Genomic DNA, 12091 nt, shown 5'->3' on the forward strand with positions numbered 1-12091 from the left:
TTAGATCCCGGGACCCCAGGATCACAGCCTGAGCTGAAGGCAGATGCTCAACCAGTGAGCCTCCCCGCAGGTGCCACTGCAAAGATAATTGCTATAAACCCTGTGTGATGGAATCCTGCATGATACAGTCTGCATTTCTGACTCCATCCCAGGAACTGATGGCAAAAATAGATGTTGCTGTTTAAACTTTCAGGTGGGCTTTGTTGGGGACCCCAGTCCTGTGAAAATTGCACACAGATGAGGGTCTGTGTGCACGATTAGGTCATTTCCCCAAAGTTCACACCAAAAGTAAGTGGCGCGGAGCTCTGACCCACTCGCCCTCCAGGCCCAGCAGAAAGCACAAGGAGCACAGATGCAGCACCCAGGGCTTTGCTGATGGCCCCTTCCCTGCCTTCCCTGTTTCCTCCAGAACCATGATGGAAGAGTCTGGAACTAAGTGCTTCAAGACCAACCCTTAAAGCTTTATTTACTCATAAAGCATCCTTGAGGGCCCCCAGGGGAAGAGAAGTGAGGGAAAAAACCCAAAGATAAAGATCTGGCAGTCCTCAAACAATGCGCGGGGGAGATTGCTGCCCGAAGCTGAGACAGGCACGAGCGCCAGCACCACGGGCTGTGCTCGGGCATCCGGCATCCGCAGCTGGCTCACGCTTTTACCATCTTTTCCCTTTCTGCCTGGATTTCCGGCGGCCCCTGGCCAGTGCCTGGCACAGTCCTTACAATGTGCATTAGGGAAGAGAGGTGTGTGGGATGCGGCTGCAAACAGATTCGGCCAGAGACGGAAGGGCCTAAAATCATTTTAACAGGGGTAATGCGGCGGGGCGGCCCAGCCGTACTGTCAGCAGGAGAACTTGGGTTTCCTGCCATGTGTGAGGCAGCGAGGGCCAATCCGGGGGTGGGGTGGGGCTGGGGGTGAGGGGGTAGGGGGTGGGGGTGGGGTGGCGAGTTCCGCCGTCTCGGGGGTCTGGCACCCAAGGCTAGGGCTCTCCCCAATTCACTGCAACCCGCAGGAAATGGGGCTTGAGGGGAAAAAAAAAAGCCAAACAAACTGCTTGGTAATCAGTTAGAAGATAAATCTCACAAAACAAACAACGGAGATGCTGGCGGTGCCAAGTCCTTTGCTCCAAGAGAGCAAAAACAAAGAAAATTCCTAAGTTACAAACAGGAGGGTCAGGCTTTCCAATTGCAGACCCTGGCATGTGTTAAGCAAAACCAAGAATAAGCAAGAAAATATGCCATTTGAATTGCATTCAGAATGTCTTTTACAAGTGAAGCAAATTACTTCTGCATGTTCTGGGGCTCTGCAGAGAACAAATAGTGTTCTGCCTTTAATGGGTAAAATTACACAATTTGCTTTTAACAGTAAACCCGAAGCCACGGTGGCTTCAGATAGCATCGCGCTGCCTCTGCGCCGCTGTCCTCTCGGCGGTTTCCGGGCGTGCAGGAGGGACGCGGTCGTCCCCAGCGCGCAGCGTGGCGAGGGGGCCCCCGAGGGCGCCGCGGGGACGCGGCCCGGCCGGTTTCTTTCCCTGAACGGCTCGCTTCTCCACGCCCCGGCTCCGCGCCCTCCCGCACCGCTGGTCTCTGGGGCCGAGGGGCTGTCGGATTTGGCCCGGTGGGCCCGGCCGGGAGCAGAGTGGTCCGGGGTTACTGAGCAGTGAGCGGGGCCCCGCGCGTCCCGCCCCCGGAGGTGGATGCCGGCGGCTCGGGCGCCCCTGCGGCCAGCGCGGCCGCCGCGAGGTCCGGCCACACGCCCCCGGGGCGCACCCCCGCGGCCCGGCGACCCGAGGGCGCGCGCGGGAGGCCCGTGCGGGGACCGAGCGGCCGCCCCCGCCCCCGGCCCGGGCCCCGGCCCCGGCCCCCCGCTTCCCGCGCGCCCCGCCCGCCGCGGGCGCGTCCCTCCGGCAGGGGGCGCCGGCGCCGGCCTCGCTCTGCCCATCGGGGCGGGCGAGCCCGGGACCCTGCCTCCTGCGCGCCGCGGTCCGCCCCCCGCGCTCCTCCCGGCGGCCGGCGGGACGCCCAGCCCGCGCCCCGGAGCCTCGCAGCCAGCCCGCGCCGCGCCCCAGCCCAGCGGCCGTCCGGGCCGGGCCGGGCCGGGAGAACACTAGGAGCTCCGCGGCGGGGACGCAGTCGCGCGGCGCCGGGGACGAAGGGCAGCGGCCGCGCGGCCCACAGGGGTGGTGGCGCCCGGCCCCGCGCGCCCCGCCGGCCCCCGCGGCCCCCGCGGCCCCCACGGCCCGCGGCATGGCCCGGGGCTCGGCGCCGCCGCTGCTGTGCGCCCCGGCCGTCTGGGTGGCCGCCGCGCTCCTGCTCTGCGCGCCCCGGACCTCAGGTAGGACCCGCCGCCCCTCGGTGCCCAGGCGGGCGCCGCGCTCTGGGTCTGCGCCGCCGCCGCGGGGGCCCGGCCGCTTCCCGGGGGGGCGCGCTCTGGGGGCGGCCGCGGCCTGCAGGGCCCGGGCGGGCGGGAGGCGCCGGCGCCGGCGGGGAAGCCCGCGGCCGGGGCGTGCGGGGCGTGCGGGGCCGTGCGGGGCGGCGAGTGTGCCGGCGGCCCGGTCCCGCCGCGGCGTCCTCAGCTCTCGGGACCCGGGCTCGGGCCCTGCCGCCCAGGCTACTCCCGCGGGCTCCCGGCCCCCGCGCCCCCCCGTGCGCCGGAGCCTGGGGTTCCCGCGCCCCCCCGCCCCCGCCCCCGCCCCCGCCCCCAGATCCGAGGAGACGCTGCCTTCCCTTTTGTTGGCCCCGCCACCCCCTCCTCCTCCCCCGGGAGGTAGCCGAGCGGGGGCCTTTCGGCTGCCGGGCGGCTCCCCGAGACCCGGGCCGGGCCGGGACACGCGGCCGGGGGTCGGCCCGGGGCTCCCGGTGGCCCTGTCTGGGGGGCGGGCCCGCGCGGGCTGTGTGCGTGCGCCCCGGACACGCAGGAGCGCCCGAGGAGGCGGCGCCCGCCCACGCCGCCCGGACCCCTGGGCACCTCGGCCCGCGCCGGCCGCATTCCGGGCACCCCGCCGGGTGGGGGAGGGCGGCGCTGCCGCGGGCGGGGACGCTGGGAGGCCGAGGAGGGTCGCCCCCGCCCCTTCACACGAGAGACGGACCCGGCGTCGCCCCCTCTTGCACCGTGCACCCCCACCCCCATGTATTCCTGCAGGCAGGTGAGAGGGAGGGACAGGGACCGCCGCCCCGGGGGCCTCGCGCCTCCCGCGGTTTGCTGCCAGCCGCGCGCTCCGGGACGGGTGTACAGCACCAGGGGGGCCGGCCAGCCTTCTTTTGGGGGGAGTCGTCCGCGTTTAAGCAGATGCTGATTACTTCAGACATCGCTGATGACTTGATTTGGGAAGGGGGCTTGCGTTTCTGTCGCTGTCCCTTCAGCGCGTAAAAAAGCGCGCAGGGTGCCCTGCGCAATGGTGAGCAAACCTGGCCTATTCCGAGTCAGGCCGGGGGACCCTCACGACATCCCTGCACCCCTCCTCCCCGCACGGATCCCTCCCCCCGTTAGAGTGGGCGGGGGAATCTGCCGCTGCGCGGGGAGAGGGGGGCGCACGGGGCCTAAATCCGGGCCTGGACGCGCGGTGGCGCAGCGCTGGCGCTGGCGGTGCGCGGGGCTCGGTGGCCCTGCACGGCTGCCTGGCTGCGCGCGCTGCGGCGGCTTTCGTTGCACGAGCGTTGCACGAGCGTTGCACGAGGGTGGGGTGCCGTGGGGTGCCGTGGGGTGCGGAGGGCTGTCAGCGGGGCGCTGCGAGAAAGGCGACTCCTCTGTTGCTCAGACCGACATCGGAACAAGCCCGGGGAAGTTGCTCGCGTTTCGGACCGAGTAGTTGAAACGTTGCCCGTCTCTTTCAGTCGTATTTCAGGAATCTCACGAGGAACAAAGCAATCCTGGGTCATTCTCCTTAACTCTGGAACCCCGAGCGGAGGTCACTTGCTTTTTTCCAGTAAAATAATCGTCTCCATAAGGGAGGGAGGAGGAAAGGTGTTCATCGTCATCCTCTTACTTCTGGAATGCTCCCGTTAGCTGAACGTTCAAACTTGTTCATATTCAAAATATGAATTCAGTTGTATGCTTACAGGAGATTTGGGTACTTTTGGCATCTTTTCTGCTGTGAAGAGGAATCCCTGCAATCTGAGTGTATTTTATACACAAAAGATGTGACTATATAAAAACATGGAAAGGTTATTGCAGAAGGATTCGTAGATTCTTATTCTGCATTTTTATGGAGAGCTCTGTTCCCTGAGGAGACAAATACCTAATGGGACTGTGTGCCCCGCCCAGGTAGGAAAGGCTGGGAGTGGTGGTTTGGGGGTTCGCCCTTTTCCCATTTTGAGAGCGCAGGAGTGTTGATTTCTGGCCCAGATTCTTGGAGTGATGGTCATAATAAATAATGCTATCGGTCCATTTGGAAGCCAGCACAGGACAACATCTTGAATAAGACTTTGGAAAAAGAAAAGTTTTCATGTATGTTGTAAGGCAACATGTTTTTCTCATTATGGCTGTGTATGCAGCAAAGAAGCACACTTTTGAAATGTTTCGGCATTTAACAGCGGGGGCAGGCTTAACTCTGGTGTCCACTCAGTGCTGAATGCCATCCTGAGACCTGGATACACTGGCCCTGCGGGTCACCATCCACGTGGCAAGCTGCTGTATGAAGGATTCACAGAAACACCCTTGGGTGCCCATGGGTGCCTAACTCTCAATTAGTAAAGCAAGTCCCAGTTTGGAAAAAAAATGACCAGAATTTTGCTTAATGTTTTGCGTGCAACATGAGTTTGAGAATGTGCTTCCTGGGGACCATATCTGCAGATTGACGAGGCAAAATGGGAACCGCATTTCTGTTTTTATTGTTAAGCCTTTCTCCTCTTGTTGGGTCAAAGCACAGCCTTGTTAGGCGTTTGTGTGTCACTCTGCAGTAAAGTACTTGTTACCGGTGAACGGTTAGCCTTGGTTTAACCTCTGAGACACCAGAGCCTGGCAGAGCCAGATCTTTCCTTTGCAGTCTACCCCCCCCCCGCACCCCCCCCCCGACCCCCGGGCCAGATCAGTGGGATAGAAATGTGGGGCCGCAGCTTGTCTGACAGGTAGGGAGGGTGCATCCTCTAAGAGGGGGATTCTGAAGCGGGTTTCCGCCGCAGAAGTGGCGTTCCTTTAAAATGCATTCCACGGGAGGCCAGGATGTGGAAAGTTATTATCATTGAAATGGGACCCGGGTGTGAAGGGCTGGCCCTCCCTAATCTGCAGAACCCTGGCCAGTCTGATTAAGCACAGGAAATTTGTGTACTCTGTAGCTCTTTTCCCTGGGAGAGCTCTAATGATATAATTCCAGGTCGTCGTCAAGGAAAAGACAGTGGGCTGCGAAGTGTTATCCCCACCCCGGGTTTATGACCATCTTCGGAAACGTTCCGTCGATGTCAGAGGCCTTTTGGTGTTTATTTGGTCCATTCCCTGGGAACCTGAAAGCGGACCCAAAGTCCTCCCCCACAGGAGTGTCCTGCGGTCACCGAGTGGAGAAGGACGGGGTAGCAGAGCTTTGGGTTTGCCCTGCTGTGCCCCATGGTGGGGGGCTCCTTAAAGGCTCTGACCCCATCCTGATGGATAAGGTTGTCCTTAAGATACTTCCTTCTTTGGGGACCCTGAGGTGACTGCCAGGCAAACTCCATGAATACCGTGCATGAAAGCTTTCAAAGCAAAGGGGGCTTTTCTTTTTCAGAGAGAGGAAGCATTGCTGGGGAAGTCTTGCATGGCCAATAGCAATTTCATGAAAGGACAATTGGGGTTAAAAGCACTGATGTTGGAAACATTGCTTCGTGGTGACCCTTTGGGTCCTTTGGTTTTGTGTTCACTGCAGCACGGTATCAGAAATGTTAGGAGTTTGATGAGTACTGAGGACTTCCTGAGTATTGAAATAAAAAAAAATGGAGCAACCAGAGGAGGAGCTCTGACCCATTAAGTATGGATGCAACTGGGAGAGGGTGGGGGGTGGCTGGTACCAGCCTCTCTCTTTCTAGTAGGTATTTGGTTTTGTCCAGGAGCTTGCCACGTTGGAAATAAAAGGGCAGGACAGCTCTGCTTGCATGGACAAATGGTCATGAAACCTACCTGGGGTGTGATCTATTTAAAATCATGGTGACAGAGTGGCCGAGGAATTGTTGAACAATGCTGGGAATTTGCTGAAAGCTTTTCAAAAATAAGGAATTGTGTTGGTGTGGTGGTTTGCACCATTTTTGGGATTTCGGGTTTTTTGTTTTGATTTGATTTTTTAAAAATTCTATCTTGGAGAGAACCAAAAAAAAAAAAAAATCAAAAACCAAAGGGAAGGAAGTAATTACAGAAAAATTTAGCCTCATTAGACTAAGTGGCTTGTCCTCTAGAAAGTCTCACGTTTCAGTGGGAAGTGGAGTGTGTGTCTTTAATTGTCATTGGAATGAGCTCCAGTAGGCACCCTGTCACTTGTGAGATGTTATCTGGGGAGAATGTGGTCGCTTCTTTGAGTCCTCCATGGGTGGGGGAGGGTTTGCCCCAAATCCCCCCAGTCCCCAGCCCAGTGATTTCCACAGCCCGGTGCCCTGCTGTGGGGGTGGGGTCGGTAACCCAGCGTGCACTTAAATTACAGAAATCCCCTTTGCAGATCGGAGCAACAGAGGACAGTTGCTGCCGGGCACACTTTGCTATTCGGGTTAAAATTCATTAAACTGAAATGAAGGCTTGACTTCCTTCACTGCCCTGGCTGCATTTCACAGGCCCACGCACACAGAGGACATTCCTGGCACCGCAGGGAGCTCTGTCGCCACCCCCCGGGGCTGTTCCTCCCCTCTGTCCTGGGGCTCAGTGTTTGTCCTTAGCTTCAGGAGCACGTTGGAGAGTCCAGAGCAAGGAGGGGCTCCATCTGGTTTGCCTAGAGTTTGGATTGTTGCTGGTGGGAGATGGGAGGGCAGAACTGGATCCAACCGGATTGACCCTAATGTGTGGGACCCGGCCCTGAGCCTCTCGTGCAGTCCGTGGCACTGGGCGGGATGTCGCGGACAGGTGTGTGCACCATGCATGTGTGCCTGCGTGTGCTTGGGAGGGGCAACCCCGTAGCTCCATTAAGAGCGTGTCAAATGTTTTTTTTTTTTTTAAGATTTTATTTATTTATTCATGAGAGACATAGAGAGAGAGAGAGAGGCAGAGACACAGGCAGAGGGAGAAGCAGGATCCCTGCAGGGAGCCCGAGGCAGGACTCATCCCAGGTCTCCAGGATCACACCCTGGGCTGAAGGCGGCGCTAAACCACTGAACCACCGGGGCTGCCCCAAGAGCGTATAAAATGGTCTTAGGGGTGCCTGGGTGTCTTCCTTTTGGCCCAGATCATGATATTGGAGTCCTGGGATCAAACTTCATGTCGGGCTCCCTGCTCAGCAGGGGAATCTGCTTCTCCCTCTGCCCCCCCGCCCCCGCCTTGTGCTCTCTCTCTCTCTCTCTCTCTCTCTCTCTCTCTCTCTGTAAAAGAAATAAATGAAATCTTTAGAAAAAAATCATCTTAGTGACGACTGTTGACTTGAATTAGGCCGAGTCTGAGATCTTGCAGCAGGACACCTTGAAGAAGTGAAAGGAACATAGTGTCTTGGAGGAATGTGCACCGTGCAGATTCAAAGCACATGCACAGGGGAAGGGCCAAGGACTCCTTGCCCCCCCCCCCCGTACCTGTGAGCCGCCCCCCCACAAGGCACCCTGGGGGTGCAGAAAGCAGGGTCCCACAGGGAGACCCACTCGTAGTGGTCCGGGCCAGGGAGAAAGGATGTGACATGTGAGGACACGCTCACGGAGTGTGTCAAATTCAGTCAAGTCTGGCAGCGTCAGTATTTGTCAGCCCTCCTAGAGAGCAGAAGACATGTGTGCACCCGGACGCGGAGGTCTCCCTTAGCCCAGACGCCAGCAGCCGCCCTGGGGATGGCCAGGTGCCCGCAGCAGCGGGAGCAGTAGGAAGTAGAAGCGGCCCGGGGCAGTCCATGGGGTAGGGGAGATCTCGGGAGTCAGGTCACAGGTGTGTTCAGGTCGTGAGGGGGTGAGTGGTCCAAGGGACTGGCCTGCAGTCATGTTCTAGATAATGGCAGCAGTGGTTGGGATGAGAGGATCCTGTTTGTACCCAAGACAGGAGGTGCATGAAATATCAAGGGGCTTGGTGTCGGACTCACTGGGGAGTTTCCAGGAAAGGTGCTGGATAAGGAGCTTCCTGGGGGGAAACCGACAGGGGACATGTCCATGTCTCGCTTAGGGGTCTGGAGGACGGTCACACTCAGCATTTTGGCTCCTGGCAGGCAGTGGGCATTGGACCAGAGAATGAGTGGGCTTTGGGGCACGGTGAGGAACTTGGTGTGGACATGGGAGCCCCACCTGGAAAGTGAGTGGCCCACCAATGGGTGGCAGGACAGATGTGGAAACAGGGGAGGGGCTGCAGGCTCAAAAAAGCTTTCAGGCACAGCCTCTGGGTCCCCCTAGGTGCAGGGTCTACCTTATAGCCCTACAGTGTGTTCTTATTTTGTGTTTTTCTTGTGGAACACCCCCCTCGAGAACATTTGGAAATAACATTTGGAAACTGAGAGTTTTCTTCCCAACAGTTGAAATAACCCCAGGTCACCGTATCATAATCATAGTCTTCACATAGTAGACTTCATATAACATCGGCTGTTGTTTCCAAAGCAACTTGAGATAGGGAAACATTGAGTGACACGCTACGTCTGCAGGAGATGATGGGACAAGGGGGTGCCCCCTCTAATGAACGTGAGAGGTGGATGCTGTGCAGAAGCGGAGAGCCTGGCTGGTTGTGCATCTGCAGTTTTTTTTTTTTTTTTTTTTAAGATTTATTTATTTGAGAGAGTGAGAGAGAGAGAGCATGGGGGAGGGGTGGGGAGTGCAGAAGGGGAGGGAGAAGCAGACTCCCTGCTGAGCAGGGAGCCCCGATGCAGGACTCCATCCCAGGACCCTGAGATCATGACCTGAGCTGAAGGCAGGTGCTTCACCGACTGAGCCACCCAGGGGCCCCTGAAAACATTTTTAGTGATCCACTTCAGTTCAGTGGCAGGAAGCACGTTCACACTGTCCTGTGACCCCACCGTGCATCTCCAGAACTCTTCATCCCCCAAACTGAAATTCTGTCCCCATTAATCCCTGGCTCCCCCGTTCCCTCTCCCTCCAGCCCCCGGCACCCACTGTTCTGCTGTCTGTGTCTATGACTGGGCCGGCCGCCGAAGGTACCTTGAATAGATGGGCTTATTCGGCATTCATCCTTTGGTAACTGGCTTCTTTCACTTCGCCTAGTGTTTTCAAAGTTCATCCACTTGTAGGATATGTCAGTACTTCCTTCCTGAGGCTGAAGAATATTCTGTTACGTTCACCCCCCACACACACCCCACGTCTCCTGCGTTCTGCTTTGCCATCTGTTGGTGGACATTCGGGTTGTTTCCCCTTTGCGGCTGGTCAGTCACGCTGTCCTGCACACGGGTGTACGTGGGGGGTGTCTCCGGGGCTTTGGGTGTATGCTCGCAAGTGGAATCGCTGGACGGCGTGGTGGTTCTCGTTTTACTGCCCAGGAACCGTCATCCTGCCCCTGCCGTAGCCACTTGCTGCTTTCCGTGTTACTGATAGTTGCGGTCACGGTGGATGTGAGGTGGGATTTCACTGCAGTTTGGATTTGCGTGTCTCCAACGACTAGTGACATTGAGCATCTTTTCCTGTCATTTGTGTGTATTTCACGGCCACTTGCATATCTTCTTTTGAGTAATGTCTATTCCAATCCTTTGCTCATTTTAAAAATCAGATTGTTTGGATGTTTTTTTTTTTTTTTTGGTTGCATTGTAGGAGTTCTATATATCCTGGATATTAACTCCTTATCAGGTATAAGTGTAATTGTACATATTTACTCCCATTCCGTGGGCCACCTTTCCATTCTGCTTTGTGTGAGGTGCGTGTAGGGTTGGGCAAGGACCAAGTGTGTTGATTGTGTTGTAGGCAGAGTTCCTACTGTGGAAAGAAGGAGTTGCTAATCTGGGATCCAGGAAAGCAAGAACCCACAGGGGGCTGGATTGGAATTGGAGACAGTGGCGTAAGTCATGATTTCATCTATTCGCTGACACAACAACACACACACGTGAATGTTCACGTTAGGAAGTCATAACTTGTAAACTGTCAATGATCTCTGATGTAGTCATGTTCCGCCGGCACCTCACTAGCAACGAGCACTCCCGCTGCCCGCATCTGGGCGGGTAGATGGGGTTCCCCAGTCAAGGAGCTGGGAGTCCTGGGGAGGCAAGACCGCTTGTGGGGCCAGCATGGGGAGGGATGCAAGGTGAGCCCGGAGCATGTTCTTGGGCCAGAAAGTAAGTGATCAGAGATAATGGGAATGTCTCAAACGTGCAGGTGCCCATTGCAGGAGCTCTGGAGGTCACATCTGGGACGTGCTAAGTGTCGAACAAAGGTGAGCACGGGTTCGACATGGAACAAAATGGTTCAACGCTGATGAGTCAGTGAGTAACTGCATACATGTGTGTGTTTCCCGGGGCCGCCTGATGGAGCAGCACAAACAAGGGGACTTCAAACATAGGAAATAGAGGATGTCCGCAGAAAATGCCCGTGTCAGCGGTCCACACTCTTGGGAGTCTCCAGGGAATTTGTTTGTTTGTTTGTTTGTTTTTTGCCTCTTCCAGCTCCTGGTGACTGTCCCTTGTGGTGTCCCTTGTATCGTGGCGGCATCAGCTTGCTTTCTCCCTCACCTTCTCAGAGTTGCCCTTCCTTGGTGTCTGTGTGGGTCCCTTCCTCTTCTTGTAAGGACATCTATCATTGTGTTTAGGCTCCCTTTAAATCCAGGACAGTTTCGTCTCAGGGTCCCTTCACTTGTTACTGCTGCAAAGACTATTTCTAGATAAGGTCACATTTGAAGTTCTGGGTGAATATGAATTTTGAGAGACACTATTTAACCCACTTTGTTCCACAAATAAATAGAAGGGATGGGGAAGAGAGAGCACTTCCCTATAGCAAAATGCCAATTAGGGGACTCTGGGTGGCTCAGCGGTTGAGCGTCTGCCTTTGGCTCAGGGCGTGATCCCGGGGTCCCAGGATCGAGTCCCACATCGGGCTCCCTGCAGAGAGTCTGCTTCTCCCTCTATGTCTCTGCCTCTCATGAATAAATAAATAAATAAATAAATAAATAAATAAATAAATAAAAATTTAAAATGCCAATTAATAAATGTGCAGTGAGCAGGAAAAACCCCATTTAGCGATAGTAATTGTAGAGATTGATTTGGGCAAGAGTCCTCAATGAATGCTGAATCTAATTAGAAGAGGCCACGCATGGTGGGGAGCAGGAAATGTTCCTGGCCCACAGTGTTTCCCACTGCCCCCCACCCCAGCCCTCATTTGCAAGGGGACAGTTAGTGACAAGACTGGAGAGGCATAGGACGTCGCCCTAACTCGGTGATCAAGGCTCACGCCACCCGGGCGGGCCGATGGACACGTTCTTCTGAGAAGGGTGTCACTTGGGTTGCTTTCCAGCTGGAGATATGACACCTGACTCTGACGGTGACACACACCAGCAAGCCCAACTGGAGAAGCATCTTACTGAAACAGTTGGCTTTTAGCAGCAAACCTCAAGGTCGTGAACGACGAAGATGGCCAAGGAACGGGCCTATGGGACGGGGTGACCACATGCACTGTGTGATTCCAGATGGGTCGGTGCTATGGCAAAAACACGTGATGTGGGTATCGGTGGAACGTTTGATGAAATTGAAATATGGGCGTAAAATACTCAAAAATGTTGTCCAAGTTAACTTCCCTGAGTTTGTGAATCATAGGGAGGTCGTTGAAGAGAATGTCCTGACGTTTGGGATGTATATACTGTGCATTAATGGATAACGTAATGTCTACAATCTATTCGGAGTCTTCGGAGGGAGAGCATGGCGTGTGCGGAGACAGTATGGTGGACACATGGGGGAAATGTGAAAAATCTGTGGGTCTGATCAAGAGGATGGGTGTGTGTGTAGGGGGGAGTTTCCTGCATGAATCTTGCAACTTTTTTGTAAATTGGAATTGATTTACAGGGACTCCTGGGTGGCTAAGTAGTGGAGCATCTGCCTTCGCC

General features: G+C 56.2%; 1 protein-coding gene across 2 annotated transcripts in view; it reads left to right on the forward strand.

Moving 5' to 3' along the window:
• Nucleotides 1-2232: 2232 nt before the first annotated feature.
• Nucleotides 2233-12091, forward strand: part of ROR2 (receptor tyrosine kinase like orphan receptor 2) — a 184916-nt gene continuing 175057 nt past the window's right edge. For both annotated transcript variants that reach the window (XR_013386526.1, XM_077910004.1), the window contains exon 1: nucleotides 2233-2329. Coding sequence is in view for 1 of the 2 variants with exons in the window: in XM_077910004.1 (XP_077766130.1) it covers nucleotides 2242-2329 (88 nt within the window). In the remaining variant the exon portion in view is untranslated. The remainder of the gene's footprint in view (nucleotides 2330-12091) is intronic.

This window comes from Canis aureus, chromosome 1, assembly GCF_053574225.1.
Source record: "Canis aureus isolate CA01 chromosome 1, VMU_Caureus_v.1.0, whole genome shotgun sequence".
Classification (NCBI taxonomy): Eukaryota; Metazoa; Chordata; class Mammalia; order Carnivora; family Canidae; genus Canis; species Canis aureus.